This window comes from Solanum tuberosum, unplaced genomic scaffold (assembly GCF_000226075.1).
Source record: "Solanum tuberosum cultivar DM 1-3 516 R44 unplaced genomic scaffold, SolTub_3.0 scf00515, whole genome shotgun sequence".
In the NCBI taxonomy this organism is placed as follows: Eukaryota; Viridiplantae; Streptophyta; class Magnoliopsida; order Solanales; family Solanaceae; genus Solanum; species Solanum tuberosum.
The window spans coordinates 189332-201677 of record NW_006239462.1 but is presented as its reverse complement, the minus strand read 5'-3'; the positions used below and the strand labels follow the sequence as shown (position 1 = coordinate 201677).

General features: G+C 24.3%; 1 protein-coding gene across 1 annotated transcript; it reads left to right on the top strand.

Moving 5' to 3' along the window:
- The first annotated feature begins 582 nt into the window (after positions 1-582).
- Positions 583-2310, top strand: LOC102598363 (receptor-like protein 12). Its single transcript, XM_006365228.2, has one exon. The coding sequence runs from the start codon at positions 698-700 to the stop codon at positions 2132-2134; it is 1437 nt and encodes a 478-aa protein (XP_006365290.1). The 5' UTR covers positions 583-697; the 3' UTR covers positions 2135-2310.
- The last annotated feature ends 10036 nt before the right edge of the window (positions 2311-12346 follow it).

The window sequence follows — 12346 nt, the reverse complement described above, 5'->3', positions numbered from 1 at the left end:
CGAATAAAATTTATCCGCATCTAGTGTTTATACTAAATTATATTAATTTACAGTAATTTAGGTTATAAATTAGAATAAAAGTTGTTGTAAATTTAATTACGACTTAGTATAAGGATATATATAAAGATGTGTATCACGTATTTATTGGTGCGTAACGTACAATTAAATTTTTTACTAGAAACTTAGTGACGCAAGCAATGAAGTCTACAATCGGCGACAGAGGGGATAATTTGAAAATAGAAATAAAAAAAATTGGCAAGACAAGTGGAACGAGTTAAAATCTTTATTCGAAATTAATTTTCGTTCCATTTTTTCAGGGTAGAGTCTGTTACATATAATTTATCTAATACAATTATATTTTTAATATAATTTATAGACTATTACACAATGAAATTTTATCTGATGTGCACAAAATGTTCACCGAACAAAATCAATCAGATGAAAATAATAATAATGCTTCTATTTCCAATACTCTTTAAAGTTCATTTATGTCCACTCAAAGAACCCAAGTTTGAACGTTGAAAAAGTCAAAGCTCATACACATTTCAAGCTGTAACAAAAAAAGGAGTAATATCTAAGTTTCCATCTTCACAAGATATTATAAAGTATTGCTACTCAATATCCAATTTTCCACTCTATAAAAAACCTTCCAACTTTAACCAAACACAAACAAAACTACAACTACAAAATTTCAACAATGCTCTCTTTCTCTCAATTTCCTATCCCTCTCTTCTTTTTCCTCTCTATCCTCCTCACCCTCCAACACCATTGCCTCGCAAACTGCCACGTGGATGATGAGGCCGGGTTGTTAGGTTTCAAATCGGGTATCAAATCTGACCCGTCAGGTCTTCTATCAAGCTGGAAAGCGGGTACCGATTGTTGTAAATGGTCAGGTATATCTTGTGGGGAAAACAATCGGGTCACCGGTCTATCAATTGGTGGACAACCCGATAAAAACCAAATCTTATCGGGTACCATCTCACCATCTCTCTCCAAACTAAAAATGCTAACCAGTATTTCTCTTACGAATCTCAAAAACTTAGCAGGTACACCGAATTTCCTCCTTTCTTTTCCTAATATTCAAATAGTTTACCTCGAAAACAACAAGTTATCGGGTCAAATACCACCCAAAATTGGTAACTTGACCCAACTTTTTGCACTTAGTTTTTTGGGTAACAAGTTAACCGGCCCAATACCAAGTTCTATCGGGCAGTTAACTCAGTTGAGTCAGCTCAAACTCGGTGATAACCTGCTCACTGGCACAATTCCCAATACATTCAACAAACTCAAAAGCTTATCTTATTTGAGCTTAGAAAAAAATCAACTTAGTGGTTCGATACCAAATTTTTTCAATTCCTTATCTAATCTCAGAATATTAACACTTTCTCACAACAAATTTACTGGCAATATTCCAAGTAGTATAGCTGCTTTGGCACCAATTTTAAGGTTCCTTGAGGTAGGGCACAATTATTTATCCGGGAAAATACCGGATTTTCTCGGAAAATTTCGTGCCCTAGACACATTAGATCTTTCTTATAACAGATTCTCGGGAACAGTGCCAAAAACTTTTGCGAATCTTACCAAAATCTTTAATCTCGATCTATCTCATAATCTTCTTGTGGATCCATTTCCAACATTGTTTGTAAAAGGCATTGAATCTCTAGATCTATCGTATAATAATTTCCATTTAAATACGATACCAAGTTGGGTGACTTCATCTCCGATTATATACTCATTGAAGCTAGCAAAATGCGGGATCAAGATTAAATTGGATGATTGGAACCCGAAAACAACGTATTTCTACGACTATATTGATCTATCGGATAATGAGATTACTGGAAGTCCGATTGGGTTGTTGAATAAGACAGATTTGTTAATAGGATTTTATGCTGCTGGGAATAAATTGAAGTTTGATTTGGAGAAAATGAAGATTGTTAAGACACTTAAGGAATTGGATTTGTCTAGAAATATGGTTTATGGGAAAGTTCCAAAGGAAATTAATGGACTAAACAAGTTGAATTTGAGTAGTAATCATTTGAGTGGTCAACTTCCACCAACAAAGTTTAAGGCTAATTCATTTGCTGGAAATAAAGGTCTTTGTGGTTCACCATTACCTCCTTGCAAAAAGGCTTAGTGTTATGATTATATTGTTTTAATTAATTATTATGTACTATAGTGCTATGCTATGCTAGTAATAATGATTTGGTGTTTTATAACACCTTGCACTTTGTTTTTGTTAAATAAATATGTTTGATAAGTGGGACTTCCCAAATTTAATAATGAGATCTAATAATATTTATCAATTAATGAGTTTGCATATTTTTTAAGAAATTATAAATAAAAGAATAATTTTACTATACCACTCTTTGAATAAAATAAATTTAAGTCTTGAAAAATGAAATAGAAAACTAACTATAGTTAACTATAATGGTAAATAAGGAACTAAACGTAAAATTATTTATTGATTTAATAAAGTGAATAATATTGTTGGACATCTCAAAATAGTATAATAGATAACTATTACTGAACGGATGTAGTATTTTCTTCATTTAAAACATGATGATCTACTCTTTTTTAGTCTTTTTTAAAATGAAGGAGCATTTTCTTTTTAAGGTAACACATTTAATTCTAACTTTACACTCGACGTATTTATCATAAAATTAAAAGATATTTTAATATATTTAATATAACTTGATTTAGAATTAAAAGATTGATTTTTTTTCTGAGACTCCCTACTAAATTAAAGTAGATCAGTCTTTTGAGATGAAGAAAGTATATATTATATATTTATAAGTTATTTTTAATTTACTCTTGGATGAACAAGTATATAAATGAATTCTTCTTAAATTAAATATTACCTGATAAAAAGGACATATATAAAGTCAAAGAGGATGGAAAAATATCTAGTGGTGTCATTTTCCAAGAGCTCAATGTTGTGTAACGAGTCATCACTTTCACTTCTTATTCACTTTCACATCAATAGGAGCCTCTAGATTGAGAAAAAGTTAGAGTCTGAATTAATTTATTTTAAGTGTTTTTAAATTAAAATAATTTTATAATATTTAATAAAATAATTAAAAAAAATGCTTGATTTTAAGTTAAAATAGTAAAAACAAGTCAAAATTTAAAATTTAAAATTCTAGCTTATACCTTTTGTCTTATTTTCACGTTTGGAGTTGAAATTATTGAGGCTTAATTTTTATCCCCCTCCGTCTTTAATTATATGACTAGCTCGAATTTTGAAAATCAAACAAAATAAATTGTTCGTGATTTATTTAAATGCTTCTTAAATATTTTATTTTGCTAAATTTTATGATTTATAGTATTTTTTATTTTATTTTTGATGAAACCTTTCAACAGACACCTAAAGTTACCACGTCTTTGTACATAAACACTTAAAATTAAACTAGTAATTTTAAATATTCATAATAAGTTGTTGATGGGTCATTTAACACTTTATGCTAACATGACATAATTAATGTGATACACTCATTAACAACACGTGAGTACTTGTATAATTTAAATATCTGTAATAAGTTTTTGATGTGTTATTTAACACTTTATGCAGACATGACATAATTAATGTGATACACTCACTAACAACATGTGAGAGACTTATTTAGCTAATTATTATTTTATTTTGAAGAAATAACAATAAATAAACATTCGTATATAAATAGATTTAAATAGTTAAAAGGGGAAAAAACAAGGAAATTGAAAAGAAGAAGAGGTAACTAGGTGAAGGATGATAATTGATTTCTATCTAGCCCGTTTAGAACCTTATCATTCAACTATCCTAAATATATTTGTTTACAACAAAATGTTAAAATACAGTAATTTAATTGTAATAAAAATAAAATAAATTTAACAAAGAATCTTACTAAGCACAATGTCTTTGTTTTTTTATTCTTCTCTCCTAATCTTCTCCGAATTTGAGCTCTATTAATAACATATTTTTCGAATTGCAAAACGTATTTGAGTCAATCGCTGATTGGTTTAATTATTAGAAGTTTGGATTGATATATATATATATATATATATAAGATAATTTTAGAAATCTACCTTCAAATTTCGATCCCAAAAAGAATTAATGTTTATCATAAACTAACTCAAACTTTATTTGGGTTGTTCAATGTTTCATCATCAGTGTCCTGTTTATAATACCCCAAAGATGGCATATTTCACAACATATATAGAAGCAAAAATTATCACAATTTCTACTAAAATGTGAATTGGGGAAGTTTTATTTTTAACTTTTGTTCAGTCCACAAAACAATAGTAATAAGAAATTTAAAAAATATATATATAAATTACAATAATTAACAACTTAAAATATTTATATATATAAAAAGTTGAGTTGAATCTCAAAATTGTACCAATGTCATTAAAGTCCCACATGTGTGTCATATAACGATGCATGGCATATAGAACACCTTTTTTTTTCTTATGTACACTAGTATTCGTGTCCGTCCGTTGCGCAGATTATTAAATAAAATAATATTTTAAATTTTAAATTATAACTTTATTTTTTTGTATTTTTCATTTAATTCAGTTTATTTAAAATGTTGTTGTTCTTTTGTATTCGAAGGTTATCATAATATAACAAATATCAACTTCTATAATAAGTGACAAATGTTAATTTATCATTAAATCAAAATGTATAGTGATCTATAGAAAAATATTTATACTATATTAAGAATATACGAAAATAGTGCTAACCTTCTCATCCATTGCTAAATGACTTTCTGCCTGTGTTTTTCTATGTTATAGTTTTACGTCTTCACAGATATAAAATATGTTTAATGTGTTCATGAATATAATTTTGTAAGTAAATAATTATATTATATTGTTTAATCCTTTTACATGTAACACTTTTTGACATATTATTTAATTCTATTAATTTGTAACTGTAACATAACACTTTTTACCTCTCCCATTATATATAATTTATTTTAATTACTATTGTTTTATTAACAAAAAAAACTACAATGGCATACACTTTATCATTCTAAATTTTCTGACATTTAAATTTTTTTTAAAAAATGAAAAAACAAAATATCCCCATATTTATTAGAAGAGTATCTAATAAAATATTGAAAAATTTAATATATCATAAGTAATAAAATGAAACAGTTTAAAGAGAAATCAAAGAGGGAACAATATAAAATAAAGCAATTATGGAGAATATTAAGAAATACCCCCTTAGGAAGAGAATTTTGTGAATGAGAAACAAACTGTGTACAGTTTTTTATTTATTAAAAGACAGTTACTCTATTTTAAATCTGAACTTGTCCGTTATTATGTGTTCATTTAATCATATTGTGTGTTCATATGATCAAGACTCAAGACTATTACTCTGAATACTTCTTGCTAAAAAAAAAAAGAAAGAAAAGAAACATGTCAACATTTATAATATATCTCCTTTAAAAGAACACTAGTCTACGTGCCTGCGCGTTGCGCGGCTATATATGAATGTATAATTAATTTAATTTCTTGAAACATCAAATAGTTGAAATATTTTTACATATTTGTCCTTTATTATTTTTATGTTGTATTGATATATTAATATATTTTTCATATTAACAATTTATTAGTTAAAAATATTTCACATGAAATGTAAAATATCATAAGAATAAATGACATGTTAGTATATTTTGCATATATTTTTTTCAAATCCAAAAGATTTAAAATATTCTTTACATTCTCAAATTTGTGTCAAACAATAATAGAAAAGTAATTTAAAATAGAGTCAATATAAAATAATGTCATAATAATAGAAACATGTACATGATATATACATTTTTTATTAATCATTGAAAATAATTAATTACAAATAGTGAATAAGTTACTTTTAAACTTTCAAAAAGAAAATAATAATTTAATTTTTTATCAATGATTAGATGTCGAGGAACTTATCAATTTTTATAGTATATTTTGCATATATTTTTTTTCAAATCCAAAAGATTCAAAAGATTCTTTACATTCTTAAATTTGAGTCAAACGATAATAGAAAAGTAATTTAAAATAGAGTCAATATAAAATAATGTCATAATAATACAAACATGTACATGATATATTCATTTTTTATTAATCATTGAAAATAATTAATTACAAATACGTTAATAAGTTACTTTTAAACTTTTCGAAAAACGAAAATTAATAATTTAATTTTTTATCAATGATTAGATGTCGAGGAACTTATCAATTTTTCTAGTATTCTATTATAGTAATTACTGCATAAATTCCTTTTATGACTATTATAAAATTTATCATAATTTTTAGTACTTATTATTTTAATACAACGTGTAATTGTTATTTATTATTTTCTTCGAATTGTTATTTTTGTTTAATCATAAAAAATAATACTTACAACAATTTCTAGTTTTATTAACTTAAATATATTTTAATACAACGTGTAATATTTACTTAATATTTTCCTCCCCGTGTTATTTTCTTTAATCAAATATCAATAATACATACAACAATTTAATTTTATTAACATAAATACTTTTAGTAATAATTCTTCTAATGTTCTATTAATAATAATGATTGAAATTATTTATGATCACTATTAAATTTTCTACATAATTGAGATAAAAATTGAGGTACGTACAAATAAAAATATTTTTGAACAGAAAAAATAATTACAAGCATTATTAGAGAATACGTTCTAGTTATATAATTATCTTACAATTATGATAAAGTCGGAAAAGTGTAACTATCTTCAAAAACTATAAATATGAAATTCAAAATTTGAACTTTTAATTTGTCAGTTTCAATTATTTAAAAAATTACAAATAATTTTATAATTTTAAAATAACTAACTTATCATTTTAAAAATATATGTATAATTGCTAATTAACTATTTAAAAATTTATATAAATCCTATATTTTTTAAAAATGTCTGAATTCCACGTTATAAAAAAGTTATCTTAATTTTGAGTTTACTTTGATCTAATATTTTGAAATACGTTACTAATTGTCTCGATCTCATATACTATGGTGCATATTCTCTTATTAATTAAATGATAATTTCTAATTAAGTAAATGACCTATTATTTATTTCAGTATTGACAAAATAATTTCAAATTATCAGATATCTTCTAATATAAGAAGTCTTTTTTGTACATTTAATTTTTAGAATAGTTGTATATTCTATAGGTTTGAAGGTCGTTCTAAATTTCAAAGACAAACCATTTATTTTAAGTATAGTAAAAATTTTAAAAATTATATTTTAAATAAAATTTAACTGAACAAATGAATAAAATTTTGTTCATACTTTAATATTTTATCACTCACAAGTATATTACTAAAAAGATATAAGAAAGTGGAATAATATGCATAAATCATGATAGAAACATTTATCGATACATTATATTAATATTTCCATAGTAATTAAGATATTCAATTGCACATATTTAGAATTTTAAAAATGTGAATATATTACCAATAATACAACAATCAAAAACATGTTAGTGTAAATGATTGAATAAAAATTAACAGAAAATGAAAAAAAAATAAGTATTAGAATAAATTCACAAAAAATAAATTTTAAAAATAACGTAAAATTTTAAAAAACTATTAATCACAGTAAAAATATCAAAGACTACAAATACAAATGTAAATAAAAAAAAACATATAAAACTCATTTGATTTAAAGAATTTAAGTACGTAATATCAACAAAAACAAATCAAATTGAATGAAATAAACTAAAAAGTCACAATAAGACATTATACATATCAATATCAGTTTGATAAATAGTTTTCTTCTTTTTCTTGGACTTCCACTTTTTTATTTGCAAATATATTCAAATTTTCTTCGGCTAGCCATCAAATAATCGACCTATTCACTCCATAAAAAAATGAATATAAGAAGAATGAAACTAATTTAATAAACAACATTACACATTTGAAGAAGAATAGATTCATAGGTTCAATCATTTGATTTAAAGAATTTATGTACAAAATATGACAAAAACAAATCAAATTGAATGAAATAAACTAAAAAAAACAACAATAAGACATTATAGATCTAACAATATCATCATTTGCAGATGATTTTCACTTTGATAAATATTGTTCTTCTTTTCTTTAACTTCTACTATTTTATTCACAAATATATTCAAATTTTATTTGGCTAGCCATCAAATAATTTACCTATTCACTAAATAAAAAAATGAAGATAAAAAGAATAGAAATAATTTAACAGACAACATTACACATGTGAAGAAGAATACATCCATAATTCAATAATAAACACATGTTAAATAAATGACGGAATAAAAAATTAACAGAAAATAATAAAATTAAAAAGTATTCGATTAGCTGCACTAAAATTAAATTAAAATATCATCAAAGATTACAAATGTAAATAAAAGAAGAACATAAAAAACTCATTCGACCTAAAGAATTTAAGTAGAATATATGACAAACAAATCAAATTGAATGAAATGAACTAAAAAAAATCCACAAAAAGACATTATAGATCTAACAATATCATCATTTGTAGAAGATTTTCACTTGCATAAATATTGTTCTTCTTCTTCTTGAACTTTCACTTTGTTATATGCAAGTATATTCAAACTTTTTTTTCCGGCTAGCTGTCAAATAATCTACCTATTCGCTCCATAAAAAGATGAAGATGAATTGGCATGTGGTACTGACATGTGGCACTTTGTACTTCTCCTATTATATATAGATAGATTTAGTTAACGTAGAATTAAATGGGTCTAAATCTAAGTTTTGATATGTCTCTATATTTATTTAATTAATTAGTGATTATTGATTATTTAAAATTTAAAATTTAAAATTTAAAATAATTTAATAATAATTGTTTATTTAAAATGTTGTGTAACTACCATAGAATTAAATAAATGGGTCTAATTGTAATTTTTGACATGTGTCTATTTTATTTAAATAATTATTGATTATTTTAAATTATTTTAAATTAAAAAATCTAAAAAAATTGTGATAGTGACATGTGTCATTTTTTCCTCTCCATTTATATATAGATATATTTATTGACAAATTAAAAATATATCCTGACAAATACTTGTTGCGTAAATGTTATATACATTTCACATGTCAAATGTATAAATATATTTTAATCTTATAATTTTAAATTATCATGCATATATAGAGTTCGATTACTTGATTTCTTTCTTTTTCTTTTTCTTTTTTTAAAAAAGGTTTGGAGTTAGAGTCGTCAATATGGGCTAGGCCCGTTGGGCCGGCCTGGTCTAACTCGTGATTTGATAGAGTTGAGCTATGATTTTCGGAGCCCATTTAAGAAAAGGGCTTTTTAGCCCGGCCTGAATAAGCGTGTCGATTTGTGGGGGCTTGAGAAATATGGATAGGGCCGGCCTGTGGGCCAAATAAAAGTTCATTAAAAAATAAAAATAAAATAGAGTATTAAAAATAACAAGAGTATATACTCAAAATTTGTTTAAAGTTTGAAATATTACAATTTAAATACAAATTATGTTTATAAAATATGTACTACATAAAATAAAAAATTCCTAAATTTTCTAGGGAATCACGACATAGGTCATAGCCTATGAAATATTATCATAGTTTTTGTGTTTTATTATGATAATAGGAAAACAATTAGGTTAATATTTCTATTTAGCTATTTATGTTTCTACTTGAAATCAAACTTAATAAATATTATATAGATAATTTTACTTGCGTATTTGAATAACATGTAGTAACACTTGCCCCATTTAATATTGTCTTGTCGATATTTGTGATAATATTTTAAAATTATAATTCAATTAAAAAATTATATAAAATATACTTTCAAGAAAAGAGGGCTGGCCTGGCAAAGCCCGTAGCCTACACACTTGTGGGCTGGGCCGATCATTTTCTGGTCCACATAAAAAATGGGCTAGTCCAGCCCGACCCGTTAAATTGCAAAGCATGTATGGATTAGCCCGAATGGAATGGGCCAGCCCATAATGACAACTCTAATTGGAGTGTAACATCAAATTTTTCACTCTCATAATCACTAATAAATTAAGTATTTGACCGAAAAATACTTGACCTGATTTTTACAACAGATTTGATCCTCTAGATATGATATCGATCGGTCTTTATCGTCTTATTAGATTTATGATTATATTTTGTATTAAAGATACTTATATATGTTTATACGTACAAGTTGTTCTTTTGTTTGTATTTTCTTCTAAAAAAAAGAGAGAATGAAAGTCAATTTTTAGATGCATGATCTGTCCTTTATTACAGTCTACAGAGAGTCTTGGGTCAAAAATTCAAAATTAGATCTTTATTGGAAAAATTGTATGAAATAGAAAACTATTAATTCAAATTTATCTATATATAATAGGAGAAGAAAAAAATGCCACATGTCAGCGCCACAAATTTTTAGAATTTTAAATAATTAATTAATTATTATATTACTACTATCTATCTATAAATAAAAATAAATAAATAAAAATAGACACATGTCATCAACTTACACAAATACTGACAAATGTTAGTATTTCTAAAAATAAATTTAACTTTTATTTAAATACAATTTATAAATTAGTAAAAAATTGATTTTTGTAGTATACAATAGATTCAATAATTTTTTTAAAAATACATTTAAAAAAAAAACAAAACTGCAGTTCCATATGTCCTCAAAAACTTTTAAATTATATCGCTAAATTTTTCTAATTATCTTTTATTAAAAGAATAACAATTTTAAAAAGGAAAAAAAACATACGAAAAATTAATATTAATTTAAAAAGGGAAAAAATATTGCCACTTTAATTATATCTCTACAATTTTCTAATTATCTTCTATTAAAAGAATAGTATTGATTTATTTTATCTTTTATTATTTATATAGTATTGCTTTATATTTTATAAAAAGTAGAAAAGACTAAATAAAATTTAAAAAAACATTGTCCATCTGCCATTTTAAATTAAAAAAATATATATATACCAAAACCGTCCGTGAATTAACAAAAAACTGTTAAATGAAGAAAAATAATAAATAAATTTAAAACATTATCCATAAGCCATTTTAAATAAATAAATAACAAAATTATCCACTAATTAACAAGAAACGGTTAAATGAAGATATACTTCAATATTTAAAAAAACATGATTTTAAATGTATTTTTTTTTCAAATTATATAAACAACACATGTAATATTAATTTAAAATAATTACTTTTTGAATTTGAATTTAAAGTGGTTACCTAAAACTGCTCCACCCATTATCTCTATTATCTCTCTATATATATCTATATATACATAACTAAATTCAATTAAATAATTAATGGATCTATTCTTCTTCAAATGTGGAAAGTTATTTGTTGAATTAGTTTCATTCTTCTTGTCTTTATCTTCTTTTGGGGTGAATTGATATATTATTTTCTGACTAGCTGAAGAAAAATTGAATATATTTGCAAAGAAAAAAGTGAAAGCCAAGAAGAAGAAGAACAATATCTATCAAAGTGAAATCCTGTGTATGCATCTTAGGAAACATTATTGGATGACACTCTACTGATACACAATGAGTTCGTGTTGAGAACATGACCATTGAAGGTGTCCTTTTTCTTTTGTAATTTACATGAATGGAGGTGTAGTTTTGTTCCACAATTAGGAGATAAAAAATTGTGTACATTACTATTTATTTGTGTATAGATATTTTACCACTTCGAAATTACAATAATCTAATTTATTTTGAAATTTACGTAAAATTAAATCTGTTTCAAAGAGATTTGTTTATGCATAGTTATTAATTTTAATTATTATGAATTTTACAAGTTTCTTTTAAATTTTTACTATAATGAATATGTTAATGTAAAAAAATAGTTTCATAACTTTTCCATTACCCATCCATTGTTGCACAATCCTATAAACAATGACAAACGATGTTAATAACATTTTATTTTATCCATAGTCAACTTAAACCAAATAAATAATTTTCAATTTTTAAAAAGTGGTATTTGCTGTGTTTATGAAGAGTAAGAGTTGAAATATATTTTGTTATATTTTATCAAAGAAAGAATTTTGCAAGAAAAAATATCTTAAAAATAATGTTAAATAGTATAATTTTTATTTTGGTCGTTATTTTTCTTTTTGAATCAAACTAATAGTGTTTCTTGATTTTTTTTTAGTGAGATTTACTTATATTGTGAATTTGTGATAATGATATGTTTGCTAGAGTTTAACTAATTATTATTACATTGTACTAGCAATTATCATAGAAAGAGGCATGCATGAATTCTACATTAAGTAATAATATAAATAACAATATATTTAGTGTAATTTCATAAAGTATGTCTATAAAAGCTAAAATGTACAAACACTAAATTACTTTTTGATAGACCCTTAAAT